This window comes from Heterocephalus glaber, unplaced genomic scaffold (genome assembly GCF_053883595.1).
Source record: "Heterocephalus glaber isolate CG9 unplaced genomic scaffold, H.glaber_assembly_v1.0 deba00001004, whole genome shotgun sequence".
NCBI classification, from domain to species: Eukaryota; Metazoa; Chordata; class Mammalia; order Rodentia; family Bathyergidae; genus Heterocephalus; species Heterocephalus glaber.
In genome coordinates this window covers 2037486-2054733 of record NW_028258179.1, presented here as the reverse complement: position 1 = coordinate 2054733, position 17248 = coordinate 2037486, and the positions used below count along the sequence as shown (strand labels likewise).

The 17248-nt window shown below is 42.0% G+C and overlaps 1 protein-coding gene and 1 long non-coding RNA gene across 4 annotated transcripts in view; one reads left to right on the top strand and one right to left on the bottom strand.

Annotated features, from left to right (window-relative positions):
• Nucleotides 1-3952, bottom strand: part of Daw1 (dynein assembly factor with WD repeats 1) — a 51353-nt gene extending 47401 nt beyond the window's left edge. For both annotated transcript variants that reach the window (XM_021247075.2, XM_004868004.4), the window contains exon 1: nt 3808-3952. In XM_021247075.2, the coding sequence (XP_021102734.2) occupies nt 3808-3889 (82 nt within the window). In that variant the 5' untranslated portion in view covers nt 3890-3952. The remainder of the gene's footprint in view (nt 1-3807) is intronic.
• On the top strand, nt 3825-16949 carry LOC147828548 (uncharacterized). 2 transcript variants are annotated; one of them, XR_015450556.1, is made up of 3 exons: nt 3825-3955; nt 8221-8315; nt 15558-16949. It is a non-coding gene; the product is annotated as an uncharacterized LOC147828548 (long non-coding RNA). The 2 variants fall into 2 exon arrangements; XR_015450557.1 differs by lacking the exon at nt 3825-3955 and adding an exon at nt 3962-6607.
• The last annotated feature ends 299 nt before the right edge of the window (nt 16950-17248 follow it).

Genomic DNA, 17248 nt, shown 5'->3' with positions numbered 1-17248 from the left:
AAACACCCACATGCTATTCAGCAGTATCTTGCTGATAGATGGCTCATCAAAGATTGGAATTCAGAAATTAATATGCTAAGTAATATAATCTCATTATACAGCAATCATTAAGGTACTAGTTGCATTCTAAAACTTTATCTGAATCTGTAATTACTACTAGAATTGTTGACTTTCAGGGCAGACACAGATCATTTATCTGACCTGTTCGCATTTCCAGAGAGTTCTAAGCATTGTATTTAACACACATCATCTCATCAAATGCATTTATTCAACAAACACGTGAGTGCCTATTTTATTCACCAAGCTCTGCTGTAGGTGCCAGAGATACTTTAGCAAACAAAATCAGCAAAGTCTCTGCCTTCACAGAGCTCTTATATTAGTGGGGAAGATTAAGCAACAAAAATGAGCAGTTATTACCTTGTGTCGGAATGACATAGTTCTAAGCAGAAGAAACAAACCAGGGAAGCGGGCTGTGAAATATTTTGAGAAAAAGGCAAGTTTAAAAGGAAGGTCATCTTAGTCTTCACTTTGTTTACTTTTGAGAAAAGAGCTGAAAAAAAAGTAGAGGCACCAATTATGCAAACGTCCATAGCTAGTGGACATTTATTAATATTAGATGATCATTCCAGGTAAAAGAACAGCAACTGCAAAGAAACTGACGGGGACACACTTGGCCCCAGGAAAGAAGAGATGACATAGGAGGACCTAGGAAGTGGTGGCATCAGAGACTCAAAAGGGGAAGGTCCTGGGGGTCTTGGAGATCTTGGCTTTCAGCAGCATAACACAACCAGATTTACCTTCAAAGAGGCATCCTGCTGCTGAAGAGTGGAAACTTCAGCAACAGAGAATAGAAGTGATCGAGGTGGGGAGATGTTATTGAGTTCTATGCATATTTTGAAGGCAGACTGGCAGGATTCGTCATTGGACTGAATATGGAACGTGAGAGAGAGGATACAAGAATGAGTCCACAACTTTGGCATAAGTGAGTAGAGAAATGAGCTGCAGTTAACTGAGATGAGAAGACCATAGAGGAGGGTTATCCCAACCCACAAAATGTGACTTGAATACACAAACAAATGAAGGTGTTAGGCTGACTGGCAGATACTCAGAACTGCTCGGGAAAATTTTTCAGCCTTGAGAACAGATGAAATTGTCCAGCAAATGACAGTAGATAGAAAAGAGAAGTCCAAGGTCAAAGATCTCAGACACTTCCACATTAAAAGATCAGCGAGAAGAACCCAAAAGATGAATGAAGAAAGAGTGACGCAGAGATAAAAAGCGAAACACAGTCAGAGACAAAGGAGCTCATGTCTTTATGTTCAAATGGGTCAAATGCTGCTATCAGGTCAAGAGAGGTGAGGGCCACAACATGGCCAGTGAACTCTGCAATACGGAAGTCACTGGGGACCTTGAACAGGGATTTTCAGGATAGCGTAAAAATGAAAACAAGAGGGAGTGAAGTTTAACTCTGCAAAGAAGAGAGAAGTTGAGGAAAGAATTCTTTCAAGCAGGTTTACTCTGAAGAGAAAGAGACTAGTAGGTTAGTAGCTGGAAAGGGTTAGCAAACTGTGAGATGACTGACAGCTTCATGGATGCAAACAAATTGCCCAATGGAAAAATTATGGGGCAAGAGTTGAGCATTCTGTCAGAACCCACATTCCAACCCACATTCCTCAACAAAGGGATGAAGCCCTGGCATTCATTTATTGTGCTATTCGTGGGAACCACCGCTGGCATAGCCACACATAGCCAAAGCAAACTGGGTACTTACGGAGAACAGGGTGTTAATCTTAATGCAATTTCCTGCAGGCTACCACCTCATATCTAGAGCTCTTTCGTGACTTTTTAATTGGAATTCTAAGAAGAAGAAAAAAACTAAATGTCTCCCTCTTGTCTACCAAATGTGAGCTTCATGTTGGAGAAAGTTGCAGTCCACGCTCATTCTTGCAGGGAGACAGAATCACAATCCCTTGAGACTTTGAACATCTACTCACAACAGTTCCCATGCCTGAACTGACCTCTTTCATAATCCACATTCATGCATCCACTCAACAAACACTGAATGCCTCCTATATTCTAGGCTCTTTTCTAGGAGTTAAGAATACAGCAGTGAACAAAAGAACAATCTTAGTTCTCCTGGAGTTTACACTCTATGTGAAAGAGAGAAAAGAGGCCAACCTTTCCAAGGTCTAGGGAAAAACAATGAGTGAAAGGGCCTGTTTTAAGTCTTGAAAGGACTGTTTAAGAAGTCTTAAGTACAGAAACGGCAGAAGAGTGAGATTCTACAGAGCAGGCTGAGCCAAGTCCTGCAGATTAGATTTTACTCTAAGCATAAGAGGAGACTATCAGAGATGCATGATTCAGATTCCACTGGCTGCTAGTGGCAGAGACTGTAGCGGGATGAGGGTGAATCCAGTTGAGTAGCCTAGTAAGGGAATGGCTGCCAGAATGGAGGAGGGACTGTGGTGGTAGCTGGAAGGGATGTTGAGTCTAGAAAACTGTGCCACAGAAAGAGGGAAAATCTGATGGATTCACAGAATGTTTTGGAAGTAGAGCTGACAGAAAGTGTGTTGATGCCATGGAAAAGAGAATGCAGAGGTTAGTGAGGGACTAGAAGGGAGAATTAAAGGGTGACCTCCAAGGTTTCTGCCGGAAAAGTGGTGATGCCAACTACGAACAGTGTGCAGTCTAAAAAAGCAATAAAATTTGGATGGGATCAGAGAGAAAAAGAATTATGAGAGCTCTATCTTCTACACATTTTGGTAAAGATGTTATTAAACAATTGGCTATGTTGCTGGGGAAAGTGAGATATTTACCTTTCAATCCCTCAAGTCCCAACCCTCATTAAACTATCTTTGATCAAAGTGATCTCACTCTTGTCTGAAATCTTTAGGCCACCTCTTCTCCAAGCCCTCCATTACGCAGCTGTATTTTGGTCATCTTTGTTCTGTGGCACGTTTTGTGGTTATATATATATATATATTTCTATTATTTTGAATATGAATTTTGAATTAGAAGCCAAGAGTTCTTCTCCTATTTTTGTCCCCAACAAGCTGTGTTGTCTGTGGACTTTACTAATACTCAAAAGGTGACCATGGATAAAACAAGAGGACCAGAAGGGTATATCCTACTCTAAAACTATAGCATTTGATGGGCTTATTTCATAATTAATTCATTGGAGTCGAGGACTACGGGCTTCTTTAAGGTCATATCACAAGGAACGCAACGCTTATAAGCAGTTGGCTCTCTCGATAAATCATATTGAGGAGCCTGGGAGAGTAGCTTTGCTTCCTAGCACGCTCAAGGCCCCGAGTTCCTCCCCAGCACAGCAAAGAGGGGGTGACTGGCTGAGACACACAAACTAGAGCATAACCACTAATGTAACATGCTTTGTTGAGTATTGATTTGTCTTGGCCCACTCCACACATCTTGACTTGATTACGCTGATGCATTTAGAATAAAAGGCCATGCCACCCTGCTGCTGCCTCCCCTTCCAGAGCCAGTCTCTCCTGACATCAGATACCTCTCCAGCTCAGCGACCTCATTCCTCAGTAACCAGGCAACCAGGAAACGTTACACTTAAAAGTTGAAAGACTTCCTAAAAGAGTCACTCAAAAAGTTTTGTGGTACCGAGTGAGCCCAGGATCTCCGGTGTGAGCACCCGAAGTTGGGAAAGGAAAGGCCCTCTGGGGGTCTCTCAGTCACTCACGGGGACACCGGCGCCCCCTGAGTCCCCGCGCCCTCCTTCGACCCAGACTCTCCCACTCGGAGTCCAGTCCCCCCAACCCAGGTGTGGGCAGCCGGTACCTGGCGGGTAATACCGCAGCAGGAGGCTCTTGAGCTTCATTTTCTCGCTCTTGGGTTTCAAAGAGAGGGGCTTCGTAGCCATGGAAACCGCCAAACAGCAGCGGGTCGCGGATGCGCGTGCGCAGGCGAGTTCCGGGCGCACTGAGCGGTGAGCGCTGGTGGCCTGCAGGGAAGACGCGGGTGGCGGGCGGCGGGACTCGAGGGGCGGAGCGGGCCACTGCGTCCCCATACGTGAGTTAGCTTGGAGTTCTTAAAATTTCCTTCAATCGACTCACTCCTTTTACTTCACTTGTTAAAGTGTAATTTAAGAGGGAAATCGTGTCACTGTTATAAATGAAAATTTCATGTAATTTTCAAAGAGCAGGTTCAAATACATGCAATTTTTTTAAAGGGGGTGTTAAATTACTAGTTTTGTCTGACAAAGACTCTGAACCAAGACTCGCCCTTTCTTTAATTTTTTTTTTTTTTTAGAAGGAAAAAATAACTATTTGAGATGTTTACAAGACAGGTTAGCAGCCACCTGAGCCTTTCTACCTGATGTGCTCAGAAGGTAGGAGCACTAAAATAGGCCGGCCTTTGCGACCCACTGTCTTGTCTCTGGAGCCTTACCATCCCACACTTGGGAGACGGGAAACCGTGTGAAATCTAAGATCCTTCCTACTCACAGTGCCTCCGGTCATTAAGACTCCCAGGAAAAGGTTTAAGTAGAGAGGAACAAAGAGTTCATCTTAGAGAAAGGAGGAAATCGTTGGTGGATTTGGTTCACACGTTATGATTTTAAGCTCCTGGCCTTTGGCTGGGTGCTGCAGTCCATGCCTATAATCACGACTGCTAGAGGGCTGAAACAAAAGGATTGCTGGCTCCAGGCCAGCCTGGCAAGACAGTGAGACCCCATCCCAAGAAAAAAAAACAAGCAGCCTTTGGAAAAATAATTTAACCATGGAAAAAACTGACAAGTACCATATAAACCCTGTGATCAAAACAGCATTCCAAAGCTGGGGATTTAGCTCATTGGTTCTGCTACCTGCTTTGCAAGTGCAAAGTCCTGAGTTTGATCCCTGGTACAAAAAAAAAAAAAGGAGCATGTCCAATACTGAGCACATTTCAGATGCCCATTTTTGGATTGAGTCTTTAAATTTGGGAGGTCTGATTTTTTTTAAGTTCTTTATAGATTATAGATAGTAGACTTTTGTCTGAGGAACAGCAGGTGAAAATTTTTTCCCACATTGTGGGTTGTCTCTTCACACTGCTGGTGGTTTCTCTTGCTGTGCAGAAGCTTTTTAATAAGAAGAGATCCCACTGGTTGATTGTTTGTGCTAGTTCATGGTCAACTGAGGTTTTGTTCATAAAATCTTTTCCTACACCAATGTCTTCAAGAGTTCTATCTAACCTCTATTCCTGCTGGTTCAGCATTTCTGTTTTAATATTTAGATCTTTAATCCATTTCACTTTCAGTTTAGTGCATGTTGAGAAATATAGGTCTAGTTTTAATCTTTGGCAAGTTGAAACCCAATTTTTCCAGTACCATTTATTAAAGAGGCTATCTTTCCTCCAGTGAGGGTGTTTGGCTCCTTTGTCAAAGATGAGGTGGCTGAGTGTGTCTGGAGTTGTTTCTGTATCTTCTAATCTGTTCCACTGGTCCTCAGGTCTGTTTCTTTGCCAGTACCATGCTGTTTTCATCACAGTAGATTTGTAATACAGTTTCAACTTGGGGGTTTGCACTGGGCCGGGGATTTAGCTCAGTGGTTCGGCCTCTTGCTTTGCAAGCACAAGGTTCCAAGTTTGATCCCTGGTACCAAAAAAAAAAAAAAAAAAAAGGAGCAGAGAACACAGGACTTCTCAAAAGTCCTGCCCAGAATTCATTACTTTATTCTGATCATAAGGAAACAATTAACTTGTAAATCACAATTAACTCTATCCTTAATTTTGCTGCCCTTAATAGATTTTATCTCTCACAAGCCCGAGCAAACCAAGCTGAGAAAATTGTACAAAATAATTTCAAAGTCAAGAAAGAACACATTGAATAGATAAACCAACTAAATGTACTGGGTGATCTTGTATACTGGACCAGAAATAATTAGTTATAAAAGACACCATTAAGACAATGAATGAAATCTGAATAGGAATTGTGGTTCAGCTCATAGCTGAAGCAACATTTGCTTGTTTTTGATTGTACTGTGGTTATGTAAGAAAATGTCCTTTTTATTAGGAAAGACACACTGATTTATTTTGAGATAAAAGGGGAGTGATGTCTAATCAATTCTCAAATGATTTTGAAAAAAATTACATAAGTGTAGACATGTATGAATGCATTTTGATAGATCAATAAAATTTATAAAGCTAATAAACACAAGGTTGAATGTAGGTAAGGGATTCCTTTTGGAGAGTTACAAGTGTGATTCTTGCAACTTCTCCTTTAAGCTTGAAATTCTTAAAAAATAAAAAGTGGCTTCTGTCTCCTGCAGGCCAAGCCAGGCTTCAGAATATCCGGGATATAGATGGAATTGCAGAACTGTTTGGGTCTACTTTTATTTTGTTAAGAGTGCCTTAGTAGGGGCCGGGGATTTAGCTCAGTGGTGCTGCACCTGCCTCACAAGTGCAAGGTCCTGAGTTCAATCCCTGGTACTGAAAAAAAAAATCAAACACTACCTTAGTTTTACTTCCTGCTTCACCATAATCTCATCTCCATCTTCCTCTCTCTATGGGACCAAAGGACCCCATCATTGTTACCCAGCCTTCACACCCCTGTGTTTCCACAGGTTGCTGTGCTACCTGACTGGCACTTCGCTTCCAGTTGCAGGTGAAGAATTTCCCTGGTTCCCTGAAAAAACATACAGGAGTTGCTGCTTCAAACAATCCTAGCTCTGCCTCTGACAGGTTCTCTCATGTTTCTAGTTTGTGCCAAGTTTCCATGTAACTGGTTACAAAGCTTCCTGAGGGGTGTCCACCTTCTGACCCTATTCAGAGCCCTCTTTACAACTCTGGAGCTGAGCCCCTTGGAGGTGAGGTCCAGTCTTTTCGGGGCCAAAGTCTACCAGAGGTCAGCCGGTCCAGCACTGATCCTCACTGGAGTGTAATTTATCAGGGAAGCCCACATGCACTGACCTCCATTCACAGTTTGCAGACTCCTAGCAGTTTCTTCAAAGGATCTGGACCCTCATATGAAAAGAAGGTTCCTAAAGTCCTAATCTGGTGATTCAGAATCCTTGTCAGGTACCCAGTTTAAGATCGCCTCTTCCCCAAACTAGAATTATATACAAATGAAGTGAGAATCCAAAGAGGAGCAAGTGAAGTTCTTGAACACTTGTGGTTGCTTCTAAGCTTAGTTGACTCGTCATTTACTCATGGGCAGAAGCTGCTCCATGATTCCCCAACCTGAGTAAGGAATTGTTCCACTCTAAATCACCTGCTGGGAAGAGCCATTCGTTATGAACAATGCACAAATATCCACAAAAACAAAACCATGTTGAGCAGATGAAAGGTGCTCATCCCAGGTTATAGCTTCCTCACATGGCTACTTTAGAGACCTTCTTGAAAGTTTTATTACACTTCTCGTCAAGGGACAGCATCCTCGCTGGATCAACAGTTGACATTCATAGGGATTTACGTACACAAATGTAATACTTGACTCCAGGTTTCTACTCTTCAATAGCCTGTGTCCTTTTCAAACTTCCTATATTGAAATTCTAGCCCCCAGTGTAGTGGCGTGAGATGGGACCTTTCAGAGGCAATTATAAGGGTGAAATTCCTATAAAAGGGACACCAGAGAACTCTAGCCCCCTCTCTGCCACATGAAGATTCAATGTGATGTTGGCAATTTGCAACCCAGAAGAGGGGCCTCACCAGAACTGGCCGTGGTGACACCCTGATCTCAGACTTCAGCCTCCAGATCCATGAGAAATAAATGTCTGTTGCTTCTGAGCCAGCAAGTTTACGGAACTCTGTTCCAGAAGCTTGAACTAAAACATTCCCACTCGGACCTGCCTTAGACCACCAGAAACTGATAATTAGCAGCCTTACAGTTAGTGGTTTGCACTCTCTGGGCATCAGTTGTCAATGTGTGTCCCCTAAAATAGCAACAGCGGGGAACCCAGGAGCTTGTGAGAAGTGTGCATGCTTGTCCCAGTCACTGAGAGAAGCCAGTGGACAGGCTGGGGACAGGTATTATGATTTGGATCAAAAATGACCCTCTGAAAGCTCATGTGTTCAGAGATGGGGCTTTGTGAAGGTGATTAGATCATGGGGAAATTAAACCCATCTGTGGCTTAATCCATTGATGAGTTCATAGCTGAATGTGCTGTTAAGGGTGAGGGCCTCGTTAGAGGAAGTGGGTCACTGGGAGTGTGACCTGGAAGGATGTATGTTTGTCCCAGGTCCCTTCTTCTCAGCCTGCTTTTTTCTCTCTGCTTCCAGCTGCCATGCATTGAGCAGCTTTCCTTCATCGTGCCCTTCCACCGTGAAGTTCCTCCATGGAAGCCAGTTGATCATGGACCAAAGCCTCTGAAACAGTGAGCCAAAATAAACCATCTTCTCCTCTAAGTTGTGGGTGTCGGGTATTTTATCCCACTGACGGAAAAGATGACTAATACAAAAGGATAAAAAAGTCCCTAGGAGGGTGAGTTGGAGTGGAGGGTAACCTCTAAAAGTGGGAGAGGCAGAGGAAGAGGAGAAGGAGGAAAGAGAAGGCGTCAGCCTGAGGATCCAGATTCAGCGTTAAAGCTGAGCGCAGTGGCATAAGAGTAGTGATTCCATCTACCACCCGGCTTGGTAAATACCATTTGGCCCAATCCTCCTGGACAAAGTCATTATGCAGGGCACAGGTGACACTTCTCTTTTCCTCTATCCTCCTCCACTCCTGCGGCATGACTCGGAAACATCTGATCTTACCAGGACACAAATACTGAGAGGGCCAGGGCCAGTAATTCAATCATTTGATAAATATGTATTGAAGATCTACTGGTGCCAGAGGTGCTACTGTTATAAGGATCTAAATCTGAAAAAAATCATCTCAAGGGAATCATTTATAGGAAAAAAATTCAGAGTTGAGGTGGGCTAGAAATATGGCAAGTGTTGGGAAGGGGCCCCAAATTTACATTCGGTTATCAATCAATTGCTGGGAAATGCAGTTGTCACTAGCATGGATGATAATCAACAGCTTTGCTACCTGGAATTCATTAGCACAGAATGTCTGACTTGTCCCGCGGTTCCTTGGCAGAAGTCCATTACACCTTGGGCTTCAGTTACCTCATTAGAAAAATAGAAATGATCATAGTATCTAAGTCATAAAGTTGTTGCTACAAGTCTGGCTCATTTGGAAATGCTCTATAGGTATTAGGGATGATGTATATTATTTCTGTTTACATCGATAATCTAGCTCCACGGTGCTCCAATAATCACTTCCATGCAATTTTGAATATTTTGTGTGATACTAGATAACAAACTCAGCTTCTAATTATGTTATTAATATTAGTAAAGATGATATCAATAATCAAAACTAGCTTACATTTTTTTGTTTTTTTGGTCTGAGTATTGATGGGTTTTTTTTATTAAATTCTTTTATTGGTACGTTGTAGGTATACAGCACAATTACATTTCTCATTGGGAATTGTACCTTTACATAATGCATCTTGGTTCTTATTTTTCCCCCATTCCTAGCCCTCCCTTCACCCGCTCCACCCTTCCCTATTTACAAAGACTTTATTTCCATTTTTTCCATTTCTCATCATTTTTCCTTTCCCTTCTTTCCTTTTCCCTCCCCCTCCCACTACCCCTACCCCTTTGGACCTTTTCTTCTTATTTTGCATTATTGATTATTCATTCTAATCATTGGTACATTTTAGGTATACAATATAATGACATTCATCATTGGAAATTTGCACCTTTGCATAGTCTCTCTTGGTTCTTATTTTTCACCCTTGCCCAGCCCTCCCTTCAACCCCTCCATTCCTCCCTATTTACATAGATTTTGTTCCTATTTTTCCATTTTCTCATATTAATCCCATTCCCTTCTATCCTTTCCCCTAGCCCTCCTACTTCCTTCCCCATTGCCCCTTTTCTTCCTATTTCACATTACCTAGCTTACATTCTTAAGGCCTACAATAAATACTTTTTGTAAGATCCTAATAGTTTTGTCTTCTTAAAGAAATGGCTAAGGGGATTTAGAAGGGAGGAGAGGAATCTATAAGTTAACAAGCTAGGGATATTCCGGAGAAGAATGAAAATAAAAAACTATAGAAGGACCAGGAATGCCCAGAAGATGAAGGAGATGAACTGTAATGGACATGATGCTCTTTCCACAATTGGCACACAACAGGTCATTGATTAATAAGTAATGCTTGAGAAGTCAGAAGATCCATTTGAAAGAGGATGTAATTGAGTAAGTATACAACTAGAAAGCAGGGCTAAGAGAGCCAGATGCAAGGACACAGGTACTAGCTCAATATAAATAATCTTGTACCAGTTCATGCAATAATGGATTAGACTGTGTAGTAGTTTGGGCCAGAAATGTCCCCCAGAGGTCCATGTCTTCAAAGCTTGGCTCCAGCTTGGTGCTATTAGAAGGTGGTAGAACCGTTAAGATGTGGAGCATGCTGGGAGGTCTTACGGAGGGCATTGATGGACAATTTTAAAAAGAAATACTAAAAATCTAACCCCTTCTGTTGCTCTTTTGCTTTTTGGACATGAGGTGAGCAGATTCGCTCCATCACACATTCCTCATTGTGTTGTGCTACCTCAACATAAGTCCAACACAATGGCCAGCCCAGCTGATCCCGGACTGAAACCTTCAGAACTGTGAGCCAAAACAAACCTTTCCTTTTTAAGTTGACTTACCTCATGTATTTGTAACAGGAAGCTAACTGACACAGGCTATCTCCAGAAGCGCAGGGAATTTCTCAGGCTTGGAAGTGTTCTGGCTGAGGTAGTTTGCACAGCTTCTAGAACACCTTACTGAACTGGCTGAGAGACAGGACAAGATAAAATTTCCTTATGAGACCATGACTCCATGATTTAGTGCACTCTGCATGTCTGTGTTCTCACAAGAGAATAAATGTGGAAAGGTGAAAAAAACAGTGGGTTACTAGTTGGAAGACTGACATTTCAACCCTAGTCTCTCATCCATGACCTTTGAGTAGATCGTTTATCTTTCTAACTTTTAGTTACCCAACCGCGAGTGATTTTATTTCATTCCATTCAGCTCCTTCATACCATAACTTACTTCTTCCTCCTCTAGGTTTGTATTCTTGTCATTCCTACTGCCTGATAAGCTTCCCACTTCAGCCTTCTTAAAGTGTTATCAGGCTAGAGTTATCGTGTCCATGTGCTCGATTTGATTTCATACCACAGTGCGTGGTGAGTAGATGCAAATTTCATATCTCAGACTCCAGAGTGTCCTTATTGTGCGATTTCTACTTCAAACTGTATGCTGACAAGAACTCTGGACCACTTCCAGGTAAACTCACACAGCCCCAGTGACTCCTCAGTCACTTCTTTCAGAGATACTTTTTATGGGCTTCCCCCCTCAACAAAGTTTTTTTTTCCTTTTTGTATCTGGGTGTGTGGTAGCTATGATTCCTGCTAATCTATTTACCCCTCATCAAATCTTTAACCATACAGCCCTCTTGCTTTTCTCATTTTAATACTTTCCTAACTCAGATTTAAGTTTTCCAGGCCCTAGAAATCCAAAAGGTCTGTAAAACCATGTTATAGAGACCAACTTAGGCTCAGAATCCCAGGCCCCGAGGGAGGCTGTGACCTTCCTTCTCACCTGGATTCCAGGAGGCCCTAAAACAAAATGCTAAAAGAGTGGATGTGAGTCTAAGACCTGAGTGGATGTGAATCTCAGCACATCATGTACAGGCAACATTTGCCTGGAGCTACTGCTCTGTGCCTGTCAACACTATGACATTTTCCACATTCTGCTCTGGGAAATAACGAGGGCTATGAGTAATCTTACCAAATCCACCAGCATTGCCAGAGATCTAGAGAAATTCTGCAGACTATACTTTAAATTGCCCAACATTGAACATAATTCTGGCTTCACAGGGGGCACTTGTGAAGTGGTTGGAAGTAACTGCTGAGTCTGTGTTCCCAGAAATCTTTCTGATGTCGATGGCAACATCAAAATATTCAGATTGCAACTTGGGAACTTCCTTATTCAATAGCCATTTATTGTGGATTGATTAAGAAAAGGCTGTAAATTTTCAGTTTTGGTTCTCCTTGGTCCTCTGCTCCTCCTCAGTTTTTCAGGGTTGGCTCCCTCACACTGTGATACAGTTGTTTGCTAAGATATCATTGTACCCCTCTTCTGTTGCCAGCTAGATAATGTACTGCATTACCACTTCTAAGATCTCCACTCTATCACAACACTTAAAGGACCTATTACTCTTTTGAATGTCCGCATCCAGCTCTTAGATTCAATGAACTTTCAAATACCTAAAATTGCCAGTTTGAGAGGATAAATTAGGGAGCTATCTACTGAGTGCATTCGGCTGCCATTTCTACTCAGTTTCCACCCATTTCCAAAACACATGAAAACTTCTTTGGGCGGCATTTTGAATTCCAGTAGCACCTCAGAGAAGTTTAGCATTAGTATTAGTCACCTTCCCTTGAGTGGAACAAAATACCTAACACCCATACTAAAAGGAGAGCTTTATTTAGACTCATGCTGTCCAAAGGTTCAGTCCATGGTCAGTTGTCTCCAAGGAGAAATGGCATCATAGAGGATGTGGCAGAGGAAAGCTGCTCAACCCATGGCAGCCAGAAAGCAGAGAGCAAAAACGATATGGAGTCAGAAGTACGTCCTTCAAGGTCACTTCCCTAGTGACCTGCCTGCTCCTACCAGGCACCCCTTCTGAACATGAGCTTTTGGGGGGCATTTTAGATCCAAACCATAGCAGCATCATTCTTTTTTTTTATTGGATCCCAAAATTACAAAGACATTCTCTCCTGACCTCCTGCAGCTAACTCTGATGAATTGATTCCCTTCCTCTTCCCTCAGCCCAGCTATCTGGGTCATTCCTCATATGTTGGTGGTGGTGGCACAGGGATTGGTTGGAGTCAGTCCTCTGGAGCCCCTTATAGGCTTGTGAATATACGCAAGCAGGTAAACCCATTCAGCAATAATACTTTGTGCAGTGCGACCACTAATATAAGCCATGCTTTGGGACAGATTATGGAAAGAAGTCACCTTCACACTTCCACGGTCTCCAGTTCCAGGCTTAGCAGGGACATTACCACAGCTGGAAGTCTCAAGCTGAGCAAGTCAGACTGTACTCCACTTATACTCCCTAACAGGGCTTTGTGAGCCAACCAGACTGCCCAGCCATCCATGGGAGCCCTCAAAAGTGCCCAGAGGGGTGCTGAGGTGCCATGCTAGACTGTGCTCACACAGATGTCTTTGCCCCTCTGCTCTTCCTTATTTGGTTCAGACATCACTCATGTATAGGTGGTCCCCACTTAGGATAGTTCACCTTACAATTTTTTCAAATTTTTTCTCATTTTACAGTAGTGCAAAAGCAGTACACATCCAGTAGGAATCACATTTCATGTTTTGAATTTTTATCCTTAGGCAAGTGAGAAGTATGTAATATGATACTATACTCTATTGAATTAGGCAACTCAATGACTTAGAAAAACTCTGTCTCAAAAAGTTTTTTAAAAGGCTTGTGATGTAGCTCACTGTGAAGGCCCTGGGTTCAATCTACAGTACTGGGGGAAAAAATATCATGAAGCAAGTTATCCTGAAGTTTTTTGGTTGTTTTTGTTTTTTTGGTTTTTTGGTTTTTTTGGTAGAACTGTAGATTGAACCTAGAATCTTTGTATTAAGCTATATCCTCAACCGTTGTTGTTCTTGTTACTGGTCTTTGTTTTATTGTGAGATACAGTCTCACTAAGTTACCCTTGAGTCTCCTGCCTCAACATCTAAGAATGCTAAGAATACAGTTGTGTGCTCAAATGTCCAACTCCTTTATGAGACTATGATGTAAATGATGTAAACACAGTACACTGTATATCCAATTTCTGCTCACTTAGAATTTTTTTCTTTAAACATTGTCGTCCTGAAGTTATCCACCTGCATAACTGAGAATGTGTTGATATTCATAACGTATCTAGCCATCTAATCATCTACCACCTTGAGGGATTTCTACAGTCCAGGATAGTTACCGATCTACTAAATCGCGGATTGGCAGTAGGGGGCAGCAGTGTACATATATTATATATGAGCAATAATAATTTTCCTTTGAAAGACTACAGCCCAGGTAGAACCAAATAATATGAGTATAGAGCCAAGTAAACTGCTTCACTTGGCTTCCTGAAATCTATCTTTGAAGGTGATTGCCTGGCTATACCAAAACAGAGAAGACTGGTTCTTGTTTGATTTTTCCTACATATAATTTTGCATGTATTCCTTGAAATTCTTTATAATCTGGAGGTGTCACTCTCTTTGTTTTGAAGAATACTCAAACTTGATGAAGTATCCTGTATACATGTATTGAAATGTCACACTGGACCCCATCGGTACATACAATTACTATGTATTGTTGAAATAAAAATTCAAAATAATTGGTAAGATAGATTTGCTATTGTCTATTGCATTTAACTTTCCTATTACTTCTGTACTCTTAGTCATAATTTAATGCATTTGAGAAAAACATACAGCTTTTTAATATAAATTGAATAGTGAGAATTGTGGCTGACATAACTATAACAAATGAAAATCTATGATGTAAATAGCCCTGCTAATGAGACACAAATGTGCTACTAATGTTAATAATAATAGTAATGCTTAATATTTTTCTGTGTGCTTTGTGCCTGGCACTGATTTAAGTGTACTGCACAAATTATACCTGATTTCATCCTCAAAAACTTCTATGAAGGACCATTCTCCCCATTTTATAGATGAGAAACTACTATTCAAAGTGTTTTAAAAGTTTAAGAAGTTTCCTCTGTTTATGGCTTTTTATACTACTTTTATGAGATATGATAAAAATTTGGTGAATGTGTAAATAAATATTTTAAATTTATTACAGTAAATGACACATTGCCATTAATCCTCTTCACTACAAACACACTGATTCCATCATTCTTGACACTTTCTGACCGGTTCTGAAAGGTTTTTTTCATATCTTTTCATGGGAACCCCCATGAAATTGATTCAAGACGTTTACAGCAATTTCTTTCTAATAAAAACAATACAGGTACAAGCAGCCAATGATAAATGTAAACATATTGTATACCTAAAATGTACCAGTAAAAGAATTTAAGCAAAAAAAAGCATTACAGAGGGCTGGGGATGTAGCTCAGTGGCACTGCACCTGCCTGGCAAGTGCGAGGTCCTGAGTTTGATCCCCAGTACCAAAAAAAAATTACAATGCCCTCAACTACCTTATTCACTGAATCTGGCATCAAGCAACTTCTGGCTCTTCCCCAAAGTCAAAAGGGCCATGAAAGGTAAATATTGTAGGTCAATTCAGGACCTTGAGACAGCCACAACACCTCAACTAAAGACACTTATAAAAGAGGACTTGCAGAGTTGCTTCAGAAAGTGGCAAGAACGATGGGATAAATGTGTGCAAATCAAGGAGGAGTCTTTTCATGGAGATTAATGGCAATGTGTCTTTTACTGTAATGGTTTTTTAAGCAGTCATCAAATGTTTTGATCACCCCTCATAGTAAGCAACTTTCTTCCTTGTCTTTTAGTCTACATTTTTTATTTAAAATTTAAACTCTTATTTTTTTTTCCTTTGAAGAATGTAACCTCTGTGCCATGAATGAAGAGCTGCTTACAATACTACTTCTCTAGGTGTGTCTGCAGTAAGCTCAAAGTCACATGGTCCCTGAAGCACTCACCATAATATCTAAGAGATGGCAAGACAATAATAGCTTGGACAGCTCTCTGCCAGGATGTGGACTGTGTGTATCAATTAAATTGAGTATGTGATCACTAAAAACCAGAAAGGACAAATCAGCTTGCCGTGTTTCCTTTTGTTTTCTAAGGGATTGTATGCAAAATACTTAGGAAAATAAAAATTTTGTGAGGTCTATAGTTCTACCATTGCTATTATTCTTTTCCCGGGAATTCACCATATGGACTGGATAGCACCTCAAAACAGCAATATTTGTGGGTAATTATGGGAAGATACATCTGAGTGTATCTTGGCTACTCTACCAAAAATTGGATTCCAAATCCTTTCTCCCTCCTCTCTCTGTCTTTCTGATTCTCTTTCTTTCTGAAGGTGTTTGGTTTTTTTTGTTTTGTTTTGTTTTGTTTTTTGCTTTTTCCTGCCTTTCTGATATTCCTCTCTCCAATCTCTCTTTCCAAAATGCTCACATGGCTTTGTTGGTTGACCCGGCAGGTTGGCTCACTCCGGTCTTCTCCATCCCCCTGCATGGTGGGCTGGCATCTTCTGGAGACTGTGTGCATCCTCACAACCAGGGCTCCCAGTGCGGCCTGACTTCCATCAAGCAGTGACACGCAGGTGACCCAGGTGCCATTGGGAAGCAGAAGCAACATGAAGAAGCGTATTCTGTGCTACACCTGGCGAGCTCAGTCTCTGTCATGGGAGCAGTGCGGTTTTTTCTGCAGCAGTTGTACACAGTTCTCTGCATCTGGTCTGGGCCTTCCTGTGCAGGCCATGGGAATCCTGGCAGCACTGTGGTCTCACAGCCACCAGCTCCGTGCTGCCACCCTGGCTCCCTGCCCCCTGGTCACAGCAGAGTTGAGCACAAACTCGGTTAAGTAGCTCTATAATGTCGTTTTGGTTGACCCACCTCAAAGTCCTTCTCAGAAGCTGTTTTTCTGGCCTTGCAGTGGTTTGGAAAACTTCTGATTCTCTGTTTTATTCACTTAAGTTCAGGGTACTACTGATCTCTGTGCAATCATTAATTGGTAATAGAAGCGATTAGATGCAGCAGATTCTCAAAGACGGGAGTCTGAGTGACTGGCTGACCTACTGGGTCAGTGATTACTACAGGACGGGATACAGAGAGCTGATCTCATCCAGGGACCCAGATCACTCAGCAGAGTGCGGGAGGCCTCGCTGGTTCTCTGGGGAATGGTACCATGCTGATAAGATGCTATGAACAAGAAGCAGCAGTGCCCAGTATGACCATGGCTGCCAGCGGTGCAAAGGCAAACCCCACTGAATGCAAGGATCTGCTACTTCAGAGATGTTTCTGAGAGCCTACAGGGCTTCTTGGGCTTCTTGTAAATACCCTACAAACAAAAAAACAAGACACTGTGCTAGCTACCATCCCCTTGAGTAGCACAGCTTGGTGACAGTGTGAAGATACTCTAAGTCCACACCCTCAACTCAGGGACAACTCACATGAGTGGCACTGAGCACAATGAGGGCTTTCAGCTGGTCCAGGCTGCAATGCAAGCAGCTCTGCCACATGACTCCTGGTGGGTCAAAGGGTCTCTGGTTGTTCAGGATGCTGT